This window comes from Lates calcarifer, linkage group LG12, assembly GCF_001640805.2.
Source record: "Lates calcarifer isolate ASB-BC8 linkage group LG12, TLL_Latcal_v3, whole genome shotgun sequence".
Lineage (NCBI taxonomy): Eukaryota > Metazoa > Chordata > Actinopteri > Centropomidae > Lates > Lates calcarifer.
In genome coordinates, this window is record NC_066844.1 from 5,820,247 (window position 1) to 5,841,808 (window position 21,562).

The 21,562-nt window shown below is 40.6% G+C and overlaps 1 protein-coding gene across 4 annotated transcripts in view; it reads right to left on the reverse strand.

Annotated features, from left to right (window-relative positions):
* Nucleotides 1–1,418: 1,418 nt before the first annotated feature.
* Nucleotides 1,419–21,562, reverse strand: part of ephb2b (eph receptor B2b) — a 120,256-nt gene continuing 100,112 nt past the window's right edge. The window contains exons 7-16 of one of the 4 annotated variants that reach the window (XM_018704414.2): nt 20,936–21,098; nt 19,022–19,130; nt 17,339–17,403; nt 15,592–15,705; nt 15,169–15,416; nt 11,367–11,582; nt 10,766–10,915; nt 8,639–8,832; nt 7,619–7,774; nt 1,419–6,463 (exon numbers count right to left, since the gene is read on the reverse strand). In XM_018704414.2, the coding sequence (XP_018559930.1) occupies nt 6,355–6,463; nt 7,619–7,774; nt 8,639–8,832; nt 10,766–10,915; nt 11,367–11,582; nt 15,169–15,416; nt 15,592–15,705; nt 17,339–17,403; nt 19,022–19,130; nt 20,936–21,098 (1,524 nt within the window). In that variant the 3' untranslated portion in view covers nt 1,419–6,354. Of the gene's footprint in view, nt 6,464–7,618; nt 7,775–8,638; nt 8,833–10,765; nt 10,916–11,366; nt 11,583–15,168; nt 15,417–15,591; nt 15,715–17,338; nt 17,407–19,021; nt 19,131–20,935; nt 21,099–21,562 lie in introns of all 4 variants that reach the window. The other 3 variants (XM_018704412.2, XM_018704413.2, XM_018704411.2) reach the window with 3 other exon arrangements.

Here is a 21,562-nt window from a genome sequence, read left to right on the forward strand (position 1 = left end):
TTAATGAAAATGTGTTTCTAAACCTAATTTCCAATCACCAGCAACATTATCATTTTAAAAGATAATCCAGGTACATTTTAACCTGGTGTGTTTTCCACAAATGTGGCTATTGTGTGTATGAGATAATTTAGCATTTATTATCTGTAGAAATACAGATTCATGAAACAGGACTCATGCATTTGTTAGGGCAATTTTCCCGAGCCTCCTACACCTTTTCAAATAAATTAGATTTTTACATGAATTGTATCTGTGTCTGATTAAGAGTAAACACAGATTGCAGCCAGGAACATTCAACATTGCTCTGAGATGTCACACTCTTGACCTTTTCTTCTCAGCTTCCATTATAATTTCAGCTCATAGTGGGTCCAGGACATGTTGTAATCCCTCACACTGTTTTACGTAGCATCTCTTACCTTTTAGAGAGCTGAGAATTGGTCCAGTCGGCCTCTGACTTCTCTTCTGTCAATTCTGGGAAGGTGAAATAAAAGATCCGATTATCCGTTGACACAGGTATTTATCCAATTCACCCAGCTTTTCCCTTAGCAGCAAATCGTTTCCTTCTCATTCTGCTGTGGAGATTGGTGACAGCCACCAAGTTTTCTGAGGTGTGTTGTCTTTCAAGACTGTTCTGTCGGTTGTTGCTGCCTGTTTGATTAGCTCATCGTGTGTTTACTCCGGTGCGGATAAATACGACCACACAACACAGTGACTCCTCCTCATAATATTCAACAGCATAATCCACCATTGCATTTAGCTTTTGACCAAAAGTATTCCTCAGTTATTCCTTGGTTTCGTCAGAGATCAGCGTAACCGCAATAAAAGTTACCTTCCGTGCGCGTTAACGAACCGCGCATGTGCGGAAGAATATCTGAATATTCAGTTTCCGGGTTGCAATCGCCTAACAAGTTGCCCGGAAAATGTATACAGCATAATGTCCGTTCCTTGTTCCTAGCGGTTAAAATATTTGTTTACTTCAGGTCAGACTCAGGAGTAAGAGCTTGAAATAATCCAGGTAAAAACCACGTTTATTTTGAAACCTGCACGAGGCTCGCGACAGTTGCCCCAATATATGCTGTTTCACACCAGTCTTCCTTTTATCGCCACAATAATCACATTTATGGGAAATAGAAAAGGTTTAAATGTCCTTTACCTTAGAATTAAATTATTAAATATATGTTGTTACAAAATGAAGAATTTTTAATCAAATATTTACTAATTCAGTTATTGTTATATGTCAGGTCCATGTATGTTTATCCTACAGGATAAACTTAAGTCACCAAAGTCTTATACTAAGAATTAGAAGTGGCCACTTTTTAAACAACAAAATTAAATCCTAATAATATGCAGTCCTAGTTCCTAGAACAACACAGACAGAAATTAATTTTAATTAATTTTACAAATAATAAATAACTCCACACTTTTTTTTAATAACAGATCTTATTTTTTTATTGAGGAGAGTCAAGTTGGGCTTTCCATTTTTAGAAAATAAACCAATGACAATATTACAAATAATGAAATTGTTACATCATTCACAGGGTTACAGTCAATATACATTTATACAGAAATACAGGATCTCCCACATCAGTCACAGTGGTCTGAACCGACACTGGTCTATAATGTGGGCTTTAACAAACCAGGGGAACACATGGGGCTCCCCTGCCTGCATTAACCAACAGCCAGAGTCATACTGGGGGGGGGGTCCAGAGGCAGGGATGGGTAAACAGAGGGGAACACATGGATCATAAAGGAGAACACAAGTGGCAGGGTACTGTAGTGGTTATATGACTACTTGTCCAGCAGACGGAAAGACACAGGCTTGGTCTGAGCAGCAGCCAGCATTTGTCCATCAGCAGCCTCCTGAAGTGTCCTGGACACTGGAGTTCTGCCTGCTGCAGCATTCACAGACTATCTGGACCTGCTAGTCCAACATGCTACATTTGACCACCACAGCAGTAGAGGGCGCTCTGGTGCTTCATGCTGCAACCATTACACAGGAGCCATTTTCTGTCTGACACAACAGGAGGCAGACCTCTGGCTCTGACCATACTGCAGTTGGGTGGTGTTCAAATGCCGCCCAGTGGGTACAACCTGGCACGGTTCCTGCTTATGCACACTATCATGTAACTGTAACACTGAGACCTAACGGTTTTCCTCTGTCCTTCAAATATTGGCACACAGCGAGGGCAGGGCTGACTGGTTTTACTTTGCTTCACAGATGTAAGAGGAGAAAGTACAGTGTGTTTTGCTGAAAGTTGCAGTGGGCAAACATTGTGTGAAACCATCATGAGCATCAGAACCACACTGCATCTACTTCAATTTCCAGAAGAAAACTGTAAAAAGTTTTTAAACTAGAGAAGCTGGAGTCTGTATGCACAGATGGCATATTTTTGGTGCTGTAAAACTTTGAAATGTTGCAATAAAACTCCATCTGTAAAGTTAAATAATGCATATTGTTTCTGGAAAGGGAACAGCAGGAGACAAATGTTTTGAGAGGGAGACAAGCCACGGAAATAAAGACTGTTCTGTACACACAAATCTTGAATTGACATACAGCAAATTTAAATCTCCCAGTGATCCAAAATTCAGATATATGTCAGACTGCACTTTTGAACTGTAAAAACAACTTACAATAATGGACAATCATTTCACTTAAATGAAATATTCAGTCTGATTTCAGAGAAGTGATAAAAGAATGATCTAAAAATTATTTTAGAAGTATGTCCACCATAGAGACCGTTACCAGATGAATTAGTAACTTGGTTGGTATACATTTTTCAACAGTCTAACAGTGGGCATAAGAGACTTTCTCACAGCTTGGGCTTTTGGTGTAAAATAAGTAGCCAGTCTGCTGCTGAAAAGTATACCAGAGTCACTAGAAACATATGATGTAAGTGTGGCAGTTTCTTCTCCTGCTGATCATTGCTCAGCCTGAACTGTAACAAGACGTCTCTTTTGTGCCATCAAAAATAATAAGATACATAAATACTTCATGCAGCGCTTCCAAACACTCCACATTCAATCAAAAGGTTTTCTGTAACTCCTTCAGATGAAATTGAAAACAACAAGCTAACCCTTCAGAAGGAGTTTGACAAGAAAGTATTCTCTTAGCTGCAAGAAAATACAGACGGTATGCAAAAAATTATTTTCTGTCTAGCAATGAGTATGCCTGCCTGCCCTGTTTTAGGTAGTTGCTTGAAGCAAAGTTCAAGGATAATTGCTTGATTAATAACTCAGAGTCTTGGCAGCATCCATGGACAAGAATCTAAAAGAGCTTTAATGGGAGAAAAAAAATTCACCAGCCTTGTGTAGACTTTAGATTAATGTCTTGAACAACATTAAGTGTTTTTCCTTACCCTGGAATATTTGCCGTACCATGAGAAGACGTACAGCCTCAGCCTCACTAAATAAAACTGATGAGCTGTTAAGTGTTGAGAAATGGAAAAGGAAGACAATAAAGCTTGGTAAAAAAAAAAAAAAAAAAAGCAAACTGCATGTTGGCATCAGTGGCATTTAGGTCACAGCATCACTTCTCACTTGCTTCTCAGCTATGACTAACAGCTCATGATTCTCCTCCTCCAGTTTCATATGTTATAAAAGCTTCCAAGGAAGTATTCATTCTGACATGTGTTGTACTGCAGATGAAAATAACAAAATAGAGGTTTGTGGGACAGAAAGAGAGTAAAAATCCCTCCACTCCTTGCCTTCAGGTCTCTGGACAGCCAGGGATAATGACAGGTGGGATGACAAGGGTGCAGTAACTGAGGTTTCTCACTTTCTTTAACCGAGGCTTTGGTGCTAAAGCTGTTTGTAGTGACACCAGAAAAACTCAGGGTCAAGATCTGAGGATTTGGTACAAGCAAACACGGAAGCATTGTCCAGTCTGGAGGAATTTTTTTTCTCTGCATAGTGACATGCAGCATCAGGACAATAAAAGACAAGACACAACTGCCCCACTGATGAGTGTCAGTTTGCCTGCTGCTGTTGATGCCTTTAAACTCACCAAGACAAAACCAGACAACTGCTGGAAACCGACTGTGAGGAAATCAGTGGGAGCGGCAGACAGGTGGCCGACAGGCATGTATGTGATCAAGGGGAGAGAGAGGGAATCAGTGCCTGGACAGAGCGGCTGTGATCGGGGTGGGGCCACCCCGCTGTGACCGGACACATCTGACCGATGGCTCACAGCTGGGCATCCCTGTCTGGCTGTCAGGTCTCAGAGCGGTGCCCAGTAGGAGCTTTGCACTGCTCCTATCATTTACTGGCTGTTTACATTAAACCCCGCCTGATTCACCGTCTCAGGGGAATCACTGCATTGCTACGAACTCCATCTTTCCCCCCAAAAACCCTTACACCAGGTTAGCAACAACAACACAAACAATAATTGACAGCTTTGTACTCATAAGACAGTATTGTTCACAGGAAACCATACAATAAATGCATATACTGTCTATAAAACAAAACCAAAACCTGTTACAGGGAAAAGCTGTTTATCTACATGGGTTGGTGCACCAACATGATTCATGTTCCAAAAATAAATTCAAAGCGTTGATGGAGGATCCAGAGTGTTTGTTGGAGTCAAGCAGGAGACTCAGTGCAGAAAAAAAAATTGAAAAGTAATAATAATAATTCAATAATATCCATACAGAAATTGCAATTATATAACACATTGCATTTTTGTTTTTAATTCAACAAATGCCTGATTGTAAAATCTATTCGTGACTGTGTGTGTGTGTGTAAAATAACCACATGTGGTATCAAAACTTTTAATACTTTAAACATAAAAACGTCTTTTCAAAAGGAAAACTGGAAGAAGAAGAAACGCTGAATATAATGCGCAGCCACATTATACTCTGTAAAGTGTGTCAAATCCAAGCTCTTACCAAACAGAGTTCTAGTAATTGCAGCAAATCAAAGCACTGTGAAATTAACCACTCACTCAGCATGCTATCAAACACAAGTCCCGATGCTTCAGGAGCGACTGCTTTTTTGTGTGTGTTGGTGCCCGCGTGCAACACGTGCACGTACACACAAACTGCGCTGGAGATGAACAGCATGAGGGAGGATGCTATAACAGGACATACTGTAGCTGTATGTACGTGGACTTTGATGTAAACCTGTTTTGTGTGTGTGTGGATTTACGTAGGAAGTCAGTTTGCTATTTTTTTTTTTTCTTTTCACAAACATTTTTTTTCACAAAATAAGAACAGGAACCAATGGTGACAAAAAAATAAATCCTCCCTATAGTCAGTTCTTCTGCTCCTGAACTGATCGATCGATAAAAACTGTCTCTGAGTCATTGTGTTATGGCAGGTCAAGTGCATCTGATATGTACAGTACAGGATCATGATTGGGGTGCAAAAGGGGAAGAGTTCTATTTGGCAAGCTGTGAATATTTCACCGTGAGAGAAAAAAAAACAAACAAACTTGTCATCTTGTCTATAGTGAGAGGAAGCGTGGTGAGAGGGAATCTTCATCACAAAATTTCACACAATATAGAAAATTACTTGCAATGAGAATTTTTTTTTCTTTTTCTTGAGTGTTGATTTCAGCATGTGAATTGTCAGTCTGAATGAATGTGGTTTTGACATCAGTCTATGCCAAAAGTTGTCCATTTCATGGTTTTTTTATTTACTTTCTCTCCTGGGGAAACAGTTGGGAGTGCACGTCGGGTCCCTCAGTCTCCTCTGCAGTTTGCCTTTCAGAAGGCCACAGAGAGCTCTGCGTTTCCTCACGATGTCCAAAAATGAAAACGACAAAGACAGTATCCACATCTTGTTGAGGATGGCCTCGTCTCCTCAACTCTTCCTTGTTTTCTTTCTTTCTTTTTCTCTTTTTTCTTTTTTTTTGGCCCTTTTAAAGGGTAGCTTTCCTACTCAGTTCATCTAGTGTACAACCTTATATCATCTATAAATTTAGATAAACTCCTTGCCTTTTCTCAGTTTTTCTCTTTTTTTTTCTTTAAAAAAATCTTTACAAAATTATCAGAACAAACCAACCAAAACAATAAATGTTCAACATCAAATGAAAATTGGTGGAAGATTGAAAAATGTGTTGCTGGTCACTTCTAAAGTCTAAACTTTGTTTTGTTTTTTTTTTTTTTTGTTGCTTCCACAACTCTCCTCAGCTAATCCCCAAGGATGGAGAGAGAGTCAGGGTGAGGGGATGAGAGGAGGAGAGAAGGAAGTGGAGAGGGGAACGGGGGATGAATGGCAGTCTGGTGGGAAGACCAGACACACTGTCACGCGAAAAAAAACATCCACTCCATCCTCCGCACCCAGAGCCCTGCATCCCGACCGCCTATATATATATATATATATATTTATTTTTTTTCCCCCTCTGCTCCGCTTGGAAGGGTCAAACCTCCACCGACTGGATCTGGTTCATCTGTGCCCGCATCATCTGGACGCTGTTGAGGATCTTCTTTTGATGGCCTGCTAACGTCACACCAACCCTCAGGATGTCGCTGTGATGAGAGACAGAAGCAGATGTCACGCTGAAGCTACCGCACACTATAAACAGTCTTCCGTATATCTATCCATCTATCCTGTCTATTCAATTTTCCATCAGAAGGTCTTGGAGAAAAAAAAACTTAACATAATATATATAAAACAAAACGTAATGTAGAAACATAACATATGGAGGACTGACAGGAAGGCCAGCAGGAAACAGAAGACATAGTATATGCCCAAACAGAGTTGACAGTTAGTAACAGAGGAATGAAACATTGTCATTTTGCCGAGAAGCAGCTGTGCGTTCATCCAACCAGAGAGCTTATATAATCACAGAAAAATGCTGGAGTGTCAGTTTTGTGTGTTTTCTGTGACTTCCTGACTGATGTGGTAAAACCCCACCCATCTCGTACCACTAAAACAAATGTTGCGAATGACGAATTCAACTCATCTCTTTGACCTGAGTCTATCTTAGACAACATTCATTGCAGAGGTTGTGTGTTATGTAAAAATGCCAAAATAAACGGCAGGTTCCACTTTGTATCAAAGCAGTGGCAACAGCTTCAAACATCATCATGTGCTCTTTGTTTGTTGAACAGTTTCTTATCCTTAAGACAATGAAATTCTTCTCTGCTAATGCTGAATCTCAACAGTAATCACGCTTATTGGATTACACATCACCATCTGTTTTGTTCAAAGACTCGAAGCTCAACATCTCTGGGTACACCTCTGGCTCGTGATACTGTTCTCCATAGTCAGGAAATGATTTTTATCTGTTTCTCCACAGGTGGCATTCTTAACATGATTACATCTTGTGTTTTGTGATGATTTTTTTTGCCTCCTGTATTTAGTCTAACCAACCCCATATTCCAGTGCTTCCTCTTACTACATTAGCTGAGGTCAAGGAGAGGCCTGCTGAACACATGGCAGAGAATAAAGGGCACCGTTATGGCTTCAAGCTATTGTGCCCACCGTTCAGCCTTGCAACTGCAATATTACGATCTGCTAATTACACGCAGAGCAGCTAGCGTCTTTTATAACGGGCCAGAGGCAGAGTCTGGTGCTCGTTCAGGGTTTAAGAATACGAGAGATGCAGCAAATTCGCCTCTTGCAGTCTTCTCCCTCCTGTGCTTATCAGAGCCAGAATAGCAGGAATCATTAGCACTTACTCCATGGTCATCTGGGACACCACATCAAATGTAGTAAAGTCGGCGCTGGCAAAGTTGTCTTTGTACTGGCCCATCTTGATGGCGTCCAGCCACTCGTCCACAGTGCTGAAGCTGGAGAAGTCAGGGATGCTGCGGTCCAGGAGAGGGAGATGAACACTGGCAGGGGACACAAGCAGAAGCCATTTAGAGTAATGATAATACAAACTGGCAGGTCTAGCATCACAGTCGATCCAGACCACCTGTGTATGATTCAAACATTAATTATAACATTACATTTTCATAAGACTAGACATAACTTAGAGAATACCAGCAGCCTAATCCATGAACCAATATTTTCCAAACTGATTCTTCATAAAGTATATTTTCCAAATGAAGTGATAGGCTTCAGGGAGCCAATATATCCACTCAGCGTCTGTGGAAAATCTGGCCCTCGGTCCTGCACGCCACCACAAATGAAAGTACAGACGGGGATAATGGAAATCAGTAAACCCTGGCTCTCAAAGGAAACTAACACCCAGAGCAGAAATGCTTCAAAATGTTTTGTTTTGAAAATTGCACAACTGCTTCAGTCCAGGATTTGCCTGAAGCATTCGTGGGAAGGATTTGATCTATCAAACCAAAAGGCTTTAATTTACATAACCACTCGGCGCCAGGAGAAACAAGAGACACTGTGTTCGGCAAAAGTGAACTATGCCATGGATGGCACTGTCGCAGGAGCATGAATTTCCTGTTAGGAGGAGGATAGCCTTTACATTGGGAGGAACTCAGAATCATTATATTGTTTTAGATGTTATCCACTTCAATGTGAAATGATGCTAAAACCAATGTCTGTCTTGTGGGATGCCTACAGAGATGAGATAAAACATATATGCAGATACCACACAGAGAGTGAAGGAAAGAGAAGAAAATACATTTAACGCTAGACAAGGCCATATGTTATGACTACGAGTGTTAGTGACAACGCAAACACAAGTCAATCACATAAACCTAATCTGATCAACAGTCTTCCTGCTCACTCACCCTGAAGATAACGGAGTCATGGCCTTTAGCGTGTTGGGATTGCGGATCATCTTGTCGAGGTTGTTGACGATCTGGCTGAACTTGGGCCGATTGTTGCGGTCTTTCTGCCAGCAGTCCAACATGAGCTGGTGAAGGGCGCTGGGACAGTCCATGGGTGGGGGCAGTCGGTAGTCTTGCTCTATGGCGTTGATGACCTGCAGGGGGAGACACAGATCTCTAAGGGTTGCTATGAGGCTCTACAAAGAGGTGGAGGTAGTACTCAGATCCTTACGTAAAAATACCAATAAAACAGTGTAGAAATACCTCCGTACAAGTAAAATGCATGCATTTAAAATCCTATTGAAGTCAAGGTCCAGAAGCATTAGAAACAAAACATATAAAATGTAAAAATAATATTTCCCCTGTAATATTACACTATTAATAGTAATGAAAAACCTAAAGGTTGGGTCCTCTCTATAGGATCACAAGAATAAATCTGAGTGGTCATAAAAGGATTAATAGAAAAAAGAACTAAGTTCTTGTACTTCTCTCTAAACTTTCTGTGAAATACTGAATATTTTTATTCAAATGAAACCAGAATTGCAAGGGGTCCTTAGTAGACACTGCTTTTTGTAAGAGGTCACAAACCAAAAAGATTGAGAACTGGTTGAATCTTTCACAACATGGTGTTTTTAAAAGCTCATGACATTTTTTAGGGAAAATCTTAATCTGAAAAGTTACAGAGAATATGGTGGAGTTAAAAGCAGAAAATTTCCCTCTCAATTGTATTAGAGAAGAAGTGTTATGGGGTCAGAACAGTGATAGTAAAATTTTGACAGTGAAAACAAAACCTGAACTGAAAATTGAAACAGTGTCATTGAAATACTTTTATTGGAAAAAGTTGTATTGGCACTGAAAAAAGCTTCACAGAAAAATAAAACATCCTGGATAAAAATGAAAATACTTGAGTAAATGTACTGAATTCCTTTCCACCACTGATACGATCCAACATGTTCTCAGACTGTATAAATGTCAGGAGCATATAATAAAGATATTATATTAGTGTTGTTGGATAATACCCCCAATCTGAGTGACGTTCACAAATGCCTTGTCTATTATGAAGAAGAATCAGTTGGCATTGATGCTTTGTCTTCTGATGAACATATAATGAGAGCATCTGTGCCTCTCACCATGTGGTAAAAACAACTGCTGTAGTCACTGCTGTGTGTTACTGGTCTCAAGACTCAACTGTTAAATATAGTTATTACATAAATACCTATAAATGATATGTATAAACAGACATTTGTGACCAATCACTACATTACCTCTGCGTGTGAAGAGGTGTTAAACAGTCAGTTAGGTCATTAAGAACATAAACCTTATTCCACCAAATTCAGATTTCCACTTGCACTCTGCCAGCCGTGACCTCATCTCTGGCCTTGACAAAGTATTTAATGCTCTCTCTCCATAAAGCCACCTTAAATATGTGTCTGACTTGGGCCAGTGATGTTGTTGGTTCGGAGGGGCGCAGAGAGGTGGCACAGAGTTAACAGAGTGGAACAACCCGGAGGACACTTGTGACGAGGACGCACAATCCCCTGCTCATTATCGGGGCCATTAAAGGAGCTCCATTCAGACCCAGATTAATCTCATTCATGAGACCTCCAAATGAGGACCCCGATGGAGCAGAAACACTATCTGAAGCTGCTAATAAGATAACCGTTGAGGTCCTCAGTTCCTCTTAGCACATTAGTGTTCTCGCTTTCAATTTGAAACTATTTTCATTATCTCTCTCCCCATAATTTGCTCTCTCCTCTGCTACCCAGAGGGAGATAGGAAATGGAGGCTCCAGTCAAGAGCAGAAATTGTCCACTGAGCACTGCCGTGCATTTCAAATGATCTGATTATGTCTCTGTGGTGAGAGTGGGGGAATTTTCATATAAAACCCATGTGTGAATCCCGATGTTTAGCTAAAGGAAAGCAGATACAATGACAAAATGTATCTCTGAGGAGTTTGAGGCTTAAATGAAACTCAGGAAGTAAGAAATGTATGCATGTAAAGGGGCATTGTTTAAAAATTGTTTGGAAACTTGACTGAAGAATCAACAGCAATTTTAAAAAGTGACTACAGGCAAGTAAAATACGTACATCTTGATTGGTCATGTCCCAGTAAGGCCTCTCTCCGTAGGACATGACTTCCCACATGACGATCCCGTAGCTCCACACATCACTAGCGGAGGTGAACTTCCTGTACTGGATAGCTTCGGGCGCAGTCCATCGGATAGGGATCTTCCCTCCCTGTGTACACAAAGCGCGCAACCTCAGTAAGGAAAACAAGACCGAAACCCGACCGTCACAGTGTCTTGGCTCTGGAGAGAGACACCGTTCAGGGCAACAATGCAGATGGTAATCCAAACTGGGAGGTGGATATAACAAAACCCCTGGGAGTAAAGTATGGTACATGAACTACAGCAGAATGAGGAAGGGAAGAACAGGTGAGAGTGTGATGTTTGTCTTGATAGGGAGAGCAGTGAGGGAGAGCACTGTGCTGTGTACATCAGACTGGATTAAATAAAACCCTCTGGATGAATGGGTCTATCAATCAGAGCTGTTCAGGTAACTGCTGAGTTTTCAAACACAAAATAAAACATATTCAACTCATTTTAGAAGACACTTTGACCCAGGTTTATCCAGTTTTTGTGACTCATTTCATGTTGTGAGGGGAAAGAAAGACTTAAATGTTTCTTACCAAAGCACTGGTGTAGGTAGGGTCTGACGTGTCATCCTCCAGGAAGCGGGAGAGACCAAAGTCTGACACCTTGCACACAAGGTTGCTGTTGACCAGGATGTTTCGGGCAGCAAGGTCACGGTGCACGTAGTTCATGTCGGCGAGGTACTTCATGCCTGAGGCGATGCCGCGTAGCATACCAACAAGCTGGATCACAGTAAACTGGCCATCGTTTTGCTGTTTTAAAAAAATAGTCAATGTGTTATCAGAGTGAATTTCAATAGCTTACATTCAGGCGAACATACAAAAACACGGTGAGAAGAACAAAACTTTTTTTTTTAATATGGAAGGTTCTGATTTTGTTAGTTCATTTTCTGTTTAGAAACAACCTAGCCCTATCTTGCCTTGACCTTCTCTTTCTGACAGTGTTCAAATACTTCTTAGTAATTACACTGTAGTCTGTTAACATGCCAAAAAAAAAAAAAAAAAAAAAAAACTAAGGCTCAGAAGCACAGAAAGCAGAGGGGCTTTATAAAATTTCAAAAATAGTTTGTTTTGTTTTGTTTCAGCCAATAAAATTTTATGTGATTTTCCCTCTTGTAATGATTCTTTTAGAACTCATCAACCACAAACTAATTACTAAAATCCTTTTAGTCAAATTCTAATCATTTAATTTACTCCATTTAATCCAACATGTATGCGGCTAATGTAAGAAAGCTTGCCTTGAAGTATTAGTTTCTCTGGAAAGACCCTGCAGGATCCTGACAGAGAGGTTTGGGTTGGGCTCAGACGGTCTCAGCCGGGCTGGGCAGGGCTAGGCTGGGACTGGCTGACTGTCTACAGCTGTTCCCCTCCACGGTTTGGTGAGGGCTTTACCCCATGCATGGGGAGCGTCTGGAGCAGCGGTGCAGCTGTGCCTCCAACTGCGCACACCTGCACTCTCCCCACCACCCACCACGATGCCGGGAGAACAGAAAATTCCAGAGAACGGATCATGGGAGCTCGGGGCTTGGGTGTGGACAGACGGATGGACTAAGAGAGGGAAGTGGAAGGGCAGGCGAGTGGGGGCCCCAAGCACAGCCATATTAACTGTCTGCATGACCGCTGCACTAGCCTATTTCTCTTTTAAACATTTTGCTGCTCATTAGCAGAGCGGATGCCTCTCCTCACGTCAAGCTGCACCTCCTCGTGTACCACAGCAATTAAGCAGAATGCATTATTCATGAAACCTTTCTCATAAATACCCATTGCCACCTAATCTGAGTGCTGTGTTTGCATTATACTTTAATTGGAAAGATTCCTCCAAAGTCTTTGGGGTCAGGATAGCTGGAAGAAATAACCATAAATTTGTGAAACTGCATGAATCAAGGTCTAGTGTGATTTATCTGAAAATAATGTTTTATATCAAAGACATTCTTTCTCTTTACTTTCTCAGTTTATGGTTGGTTCCAAATACCAGCCCAGATCTGATCGATCTATCCTCCCTGTTCCCATGTTCAGAGGCTTTGACACTGTCAGGCAATTGTTGTCATAAACTGTCACCGTGAGGTGCTGCAGAGGTTCGTTGTTGTTGTGAATACAATACACTGTCAAATATGTTTAGCAAACATCTACATATACACAAACACCCTTCACTGTGAGATCAAATTCCAAAAAGAGCTGATGCTTTGTGTCTCAGAGGTCGGAGGCAGAATGCAAATAAAGACTCTGAACCCAGTCTGAACAGTCTGCTGACAGGAGCTTGCATGTCTGTTTCTTGAGGATGGTTTGATGTAGTCTTGGAGTGGGATGCTAAAACTGACTATTAGGGAGGATTTTAAACTGGAAATTGTTTTAAGAGGAAGAGTGTGTTTTCAATTTAATAATACTGTTGGATACTTCAGTTACAGTAATTTATATGAAATCAAATAGGTCTTGTTAAGTGTATACATAATTTACTCTTTATACTACACATCTGTGTCCACAAATCAACAGTATAACTTACTTTCTTACTTTACAGGGCTTAAGGTAATTTAGAATTTGGCATTTTTTCTGTGCTTACACTGACATACTCTCTGTGTCGCATTACACAAAGAGTTCTCATTATATCATTTGAAGTCAAACTAAAAAGACACCTTTTTTGGCAGAGATCATACATCCACAATTTCCATAAATCAGATTCCCTTTTCTGCTCTATCAAAATATGCAAAGAGAGCAACTGAAAGCATACAGAAAAAGCCTTAAAAAAGATTTATTTCTGTTTCGCTAACATCTCAAGACAGATGGTGAAAGACTATGTGACATCTCATCTCATAGCCAGCTTCATTTTTAAACATCTGACATCTCATTTTAAGTCTTGCAAAGCATTTGAATTATTTATGCTGGTCGTAAATGGGGGAGGATGGCCAGCTCTCTGTAATATCCTTCTCTGGTTAGATTATGAAAATTAAAAATCCCATGAACTCGTGAGGGCTGCATATTTTTTTATCAGAGGAGCCGGGGAAAAATAAGTGCGTGTTTCCTGCGTGCATCTGTAGACAGCACTGCATAAACAGCAACTGAGTGAATGCAAAACAAAAAGGAGGGAAACATCAAAGACAAAACACAAGCTAGCAAAGCCCTGGTATTTGTTGGTTCAAGATTGACAGAGAAAGTATAAAAGAGAAAAATACAACATAAATCAATACCAGGGGTAAACAGATATTCTGTGAGTCTTAATTGTGAAGCATGATTACATAGAGATGAGAACACCTCTACAGAACTGGTGACTGACGCTACCCTAAAAAGGGAGGATTACAGCGCATGTGTGTATAACCCATGTCAAATTCCTGGACTAATGTGTGTGCACATGCAAGAGAGTGTGTGTGTGCAACAAGGATTTGAATTCTTGTTTGCCTGATGTCTGAATAACCCAAGTTAAGTAATCCTTTGGCTGAGTGATTAATCTTTTTTAATATAAAATCGCAAGGTGCAACTTTCACACAGAAGGAGCAAAAAATTCCAAGTATAACTGAACATAATCAACAGTGTTATAACAATCTGTAGGAGGTGAAACTTTAAACTGACAACTGCTCATTTCAGCTGCTATGACAGCTAACTGTGTACTGTACATTTACTCACCTGTAGTTAATTAACGTTACATCTGTGAGTTGGCAAAACAACTAAAATGAAGAATGATGGTCTCTTTGGCAGGGGTGATTGCCTCACATCACTTTTTGACAGGTAGTTAGCAGGTAGCTCTGCAGTTGTTGCTTGTAACAGACACTGGTGGATGGAGTTGTCAGAAACTCCTTTTAAGCTTTTAAGATCATCGCAATAAAAAACCCTGAATTGAGACCTGCAGGATTCAAAGCAGTGAAGCAGCTCGTCCTGTCAGTCTGTGAATTAGTGTAGCTTAAGCAGTTACACTGCAAAGCTGTCAGCAGTTTCATTAGGTGCCTTCAGTCTAATATCAAATATTGTCATTATTACCATATGGTCAACTATACAACTGTTATCATTGAATATAAGGCATTTGAATGAATGAACACAAATATAATTTTCTTAATAAATGAGAGCTTAATTGGTGTGTTGGCAAGTCTAGAAGTTAATTTCTCTGACTAGATGATTTCAAAATAAGAGTTCTGAAAATTACTTAATTCAAAGTACCAGATTCTACTGAAGAAACCAAATAAGTTTGTGATTATGCTTGGTATAATCATATCATGTTTAATACTTCATAGATCATCAATACAGGCCTGTAATTTAATTTGTAGAAAAGAAATTAAATCAGCATTATTAGTCATAATTCTGTTCTAGGTGAGACAGAGCCAACACAATTAATTAAAAAAATCTGGTTGCTTACTCTGAGGAAGGAGTCCAGAGATCCATTCTCCATGAACTCAGTGATGATCATGACAGGACTGCTCTTGGTGACCACGCCCTCCAGGTGAATGACGTTAGGGTGGTCGAACTGTCCCATGATGCTGGCCTCACTCAGAAAGTCCCGCCTTTGCTTTTCTGTGTAGCCAGACTTCAGAGTTTTTATGGCCACAAACATTTCCCTTTTACCTGGGAGCTTTAGGTTCCCGCTGCACACCTCCCCAAACTCTCCTGTGAAGAGGTTATATGGAAAAAAGGAGCAAAAGTTTTATTAAACTCAAGAGGAATATGAGCAAGTAAAAGTAAGCAGCTTCCTCGCACCTACATGTATTTAGAAATCAAATAACAGCCAAGCTATTTTACAGTGTGGTATTCCATCCACGTTTCAGTCAGATTTTTCCATTACCTGCACCAATGACCTGTTCAATCTTCACACAGGATATATCAATCTCCTTGGCAAACTCCCTCACAGCCTCATTGGGGTCCTCATATGTGAACGGATCAATATAAATCTTCATTCCTGGAGTCACTTGGAAAAAAGGAAAGAGCCGCTATAATATTTGATTCTCATGGTCATGCTTACAGTCCTGCAGGCTTGACAGGCAAATGCATTCGGGCACATTAACAATCAATTCACCTTGCATTCACACATTCCAGAGCAATTATGTGATTTGTTGTTTGACATCCAGCCAATGAAGGTTGAAAGATGGGGGAGGTAGTGTAGTTACAAATGGCGGTTATGACTAGTGCCTCGTGGCTACTGTGTATAGTTATTCAGCCAGCAAGGACATGGTACCTCCAGTCCTCTTAGCTGTGATAAGGTGGGTTAATATATATATCATCTCCTGTGAGTCATAGTGCCATTAACACTCAGGAGAGAAACCTGGGCCCTATATCAGCATCGCTCAGCTCCACTCCAAGAAATAAATTGGCTCTCCTAAGCCCTGATGCCAGGTAAATTGGCTTAAGGTGGCCTTTAAGTGTTCAGGGACTTAAGTGTCCCGAGTTTTAAATCCGATTATTCGGCTCTCACCTCCACATCAGGCCTGGGGCTATTTGAATGGATACTGAACTCATGGCTGGTCTGCTGCAGAGCTAGGAGAGCATGCACCTCAAAACCTGGCACCTTACTCTGAAGAAACATGCTGCAGAGATGAACAGATGGACAGGATCCTCCTTACCTGGCAAAACACCCCTCCCCATTACTAAAACCCTACAATCTCTTCCCAAGCTGACGCACTGTTCAACAGACCACCCTCCTACGATGGCAAAGACCACCAAAAAACAGGGGCAGAAGCCTGAACTGTGACTGGTGTGAGGACAGGATGCACACAGGACACCTTGGCTTCTGCTGTTAATAGCTATGAAATATCACAGCCCTTTACTGGCACACCTCATTCAGCCACAAAGTGGACTTTTTCACACAGCATGACTGGATTGTATTGATGAAGCAGTGTGGTAATTACATGATCAAATACACAAATTAAGATGGGGACATAAACTTAAGATGGAAATAGATCTGTGCTTTTCTGGTCAGGCAGGAGAAAGATTGGATTTGCTTTAATATCTTTGGCGGAGACATGGTGAAATTAGTTCTCAGCTCTTTCTTACCAGATTCATTTCTACAATGTTGTCATTTAAGCCATATGCTACTATACCGTATGAAGCAGGAAAATCATTGAGAAATCCCATTCATCCACTGAGTCTTTTAAATTTTTCAACAATGGCAAATGACTCATGTGGCATTAGCATGCTAATGTCCTTAATGTGAGCAAAGATTGACCTATTTCCACCACAATGGATTTAGTTAACAATGAAATGTAATGATGCACAGAACACACACTGGAACACTTGGGTTTGGTGTGGTTAAATCCAGCCTCCAAGTGAGCAGAGTCAAACAACAGGCAGGATTACTCGTAAGTGGGGGACGGGCAAATGAAGCGGTGCTGTGCTTGGTCTGTAGCCAAGGACACCAGCATGCAAGGTGGTAGCCATGGAGACAGGTGTGTGAGGCAGAGGAGGGCTGAATGATAACCATGGAGATGACTGTGTGAGATGGTAGCCATGGAGACAGGTGTGCTTGGTGCTGAAGGAGGAACCAGTGGTAAATGTGGGGCGGGGGGTGTGGGGGTGAGGAGTGGTGGTTTACTCACTGTGGCCGCTGGTGTAGTGCTGCAGTTTGTCTGTGTACTCAGAATCTGCCCTGTCGAAGCCACGCCTCCTGGGGGAAAGACAAAGAACTCTAGCTCTGGTTCAAAGACAGGGAGCAGGGAGGGATGGAGACGCAGATCAAACACCCCCAGGTATACCTACACTGAAGATACCACCAACTAAGATCACACGGAGAGCCAGGACTTTGTAGGTGGAGAAGCATTTGATTTATTATATTTTTTTTTTTTGTTACACTGGAAAAAGATAGCCAGTCATGCAGCCATATTAAGCAAAAATGTCCTCATCTTCCTTTCTGGTTCAATCCTGTTGAGCAGCTACATGAATTGTTTAAAGATTATGAGCACATCTACAATTTTAAATCCTTGGGTAGGCGAGCACATGAATATCACCAATTTCCATTTACAGACTAATAATTTGGGTCACAGATTTGATTTTGAACTGGTCAGTAGACTAATTAAAGAAGTTATCTATTCGACAGAACCGTCTTCATCAAATATCGAGTATATTGCAAGGATGCACTGATCTGATCCACCAAATCAGCATCACCGCTCATGGTGACTTTATTAAGCAGACTGGACATCAGCCAGGTTTAACTGATCTGCATTAAATTAAGATTCTTTGTCAATGTCATTATAAAAATCATAGTTTTTGCTGCAGTGCCAGATCTGGCCCTTACCTCATGTTACCTTACAGGAAACCGAACCAGTTCCACACAGCAAGTCATACAAGTTTTGAAAATGACAAAAACAGAGCACTAGTATCTGGTCAGGAATCTGTACCAGCATATACCCTGAGTTGAATCATAATAAATTAGAATTGATATATTTTACTGTGTCTGCATGATGATAATTAAATGTCCATACATACAAAATTTGTCATATTTACATTTATCAGAGTAAATTTACTCTTCACATTTACAATGACAGGGAAAGTTTTTATTCAGCACTAGTTAAATACTGTTCTTTGACTTCATGTGCTTTGATGACTTGTGCTGCTTGCCAGTTTTAATTGGCCAGCAGCTTGAAAAGACATATTAAAATATCTTTTGAAGTTCTGTAGTAGGGCCACCACAGTGTATTTAAACCTTTTTATCTCTTTGACTATCTGACCGTTCTCAAAATTCTCAATCACACAGCCTCTCATTCTGCCCTGGCGATGTTTCCAAACTATCCCACAATAGAACACACAACCTTTGTCACTGACCCGTCATAATCCAAGATGGTGATGCACTGTACACAAAATAGTCTGTCTACAATCCAAGACCATTGGGGGAATCTACTAGCAGAGTGCATAGACTACTAAGAAATCAATCCTGTTTATTCTTCTGTGAGTCAAAACATTATACTGCTACACTTTTAATAGAAGTGGCCCCTGTGGGAATTAAAATGTTAAACTTGGCAGAGTTACAAACATTTAATACCCGCTGAGAAGAAGCACCTATAGAACCCTATCAACAACTTTGACCGTTATATATTATTTCTGTAGCTGAAAGACTGGAATTTTTAGTTATAACTTACATTTAAAAAGTCAACAGAGCACATGCAACCTTACTGAATAAAAACAAAACAACTAAAAAGGAAAAAAGTTCACTTTCTGAGCTTGTGCAGATGTTTTACTGGCAATTACAGGAAGTTTTATAAGGACTGCTGACAGGACTGACTCACCGGTTACAGACGATGATGATGACGACCACAGCAATGAGGAAAACCAAGCCAGCAGCTGCTGAGCCAATGATGAGAGGTAGCTTCTCCTGAATGCTGGTGTTGTATTCCGCTATAGAAACACATGCATAAACACAGCGTTATGCACGCACACACTCAAACACATGCAGAGTCACATGCTGAAACATATGGGCAAGCATCTGAGCCACTGCATATGGAGGGAGCAATGGGTGACAGACAGACATACGGCTGGGCGAACCAATGAGCATCTTGGCATCTATACTGGCTGCATGGACGCTTTTCCAAAGCACACTGAATGTGCTCAGATGCCGCGGATATGGACAAATCATCTGGCAGAAAGTGTGTGAAGTGAGGAGAGAGAGAGCATGTTTGGGTGAGACCCAGACCGATCAGGCAGCCAAGAGCAGGAATCCAGCTACTGAATGGGCACACAGAGGCAGAGCCAGATCTTTCTCTTGAGCGCTGCAAATGATACACGACTTCACAATTTAAGCCAGACACACGGGTTAGTGAGTTCCCCAGAGTTTTACCTGCTCCTGGATAGCATACATATAGTATTTTAAATGGTAGAAACCATCTTGACAACACTTTACTGTAACCTTACCTATTTAGCATTAGCAAAGTACTGTATAAACATTTAACCAGTGGTTTATAATACACTATAATGTATGTTACCAATGTGTTTTATCATTTTAGCCTCAACTAATGGGTGTCCACAGGAGGAGTTATAGTTGTTAACAAATGCAATAACACTTATACATAACCACATTGTGGTGTTAGTTATAATCATTTATTACATCTTTACATAGTACTTATAAATCCTAAATGCAGGGGTGGGGATTCACTGGAAAAGTCTTGCTCAACTATTGAGCCTTGATGTCCCTATGCTAAGTGACAACTCTCACTCTGCTTTGCTTCAATTTGGCATAGATTTTGGGCACCATCAGAAGGTATTAAAGAAGAATCTGTTAATTTATAAGTGTTTCTCATTTGGAAATTGCTTAAACATATTTATAACTTCCTGAGAGGGACTGTTTTTACTTTCTTACTTGTCACATAGCTCCATTGTTTACTTGAAACTATGGTAATCAGTGTGTTCTTAGCAGCAGAAAACACAATTTTTTGGCGCATGGGGACATAAAATCCAGGTGAAAATCTCTCTGAGCTGATCTACCTTCTTCAACAACAACAAAAAAGTATTTCTTCCAGTGAAAAACTGATTAAAAAAAACTAAACAATCAGTCTTATATATCCTCAATTTACTCAATACTTGCGGTCATGAGTCGGTTCAATGTATCTTAAGTGCTGAGGTCTGTGCGTGTGGCAGCATCAGGGATGTTTGTATGAGAGTTCAGGCTAATGATGGCCCTGGGCACTGCAGGCTGAAGGAAATGAGATGTTCAGAGGGGAAAACCCAGGCCTTGGCTCTAACATTAACCTACATGACTGATGTTTACCAAATGTTCCTTCTTCTCCGAGTCGTGTCATTGTACAAAGATAAGGCAAGTTCAACCTCATCCTTGTCTTCAAGGCTTTTGGTGGCAAATGGCAAAAACGTATCTTTGGCAAAAAGCTTGCCTGAATGGAGACCATTTGTGTACCACTTAAAAAAAAGATTTCTTGAGTGTTTAAATGTGAATAATAGAATAATTCAATGAGCATAATTTGAGGGATGTTTCCAAACTGAATTGAAAAAGACATGATGAAAACAAGAGTATGATTTCAAGCTACACTCATCCAGTTTTGGAGTACTTGTATTGTTTACTCCACAACATGATTCCCTTTTATTCCCGCAGCTGTCTGTATCCATACTATACGACATGGTGTCTCGATACGCCAGGCATGAGAGGTGATAACAACTCTGCGTGCTTTGGTGAACGTTGGCTGAATTCTCACCCTCAGTCATGGTCTGGAAGTACAGTTTGCCACTGTAGCGTCCAAACCCGGCCACGGTGCGGGCCCGGACCTGGAACACATAGATGCTTCCTGGCTTGAGGCCACGGATGACCACTGTGTTGGTCTGGCTCCTGATAGTGGTGGAGTTATATTCTGATTGGTCCTAAGAGAAGAAAAACAACATGTTAAATTTGTGCACATTAGTAATTACAGTCCAATTGCGAATGCTAACAATTACGAAATGCCACATGAATAAATTACATACTAGGTTAAGATCCAGGACAAATGACACAACTGTGAGCACAGCACTGACTTTTAGTATAAATCTTAAGGCCTCAAACGGCACTAAAATAAACTCACAAAAGTTCATAATTTTTGATTTTAATGATTTACACTACAGGTTAAAACAATGTTTCTTTGCCTCCATAGCATGTCTTCCTTCAGACTATTGGACATTTTGGTGTTTATTTTACTACACTTTGTCTATTTGTGTCTGTAGATTTCAATTACAACACATATTACATAAGCATAAGGCCATTCTCTCAAAATGAGTTTTTACTCATACACTGAGTCAGAAATCTCCACTTCAGTTGCACTTATGTACACCCATCGGTTTTATTCATATCT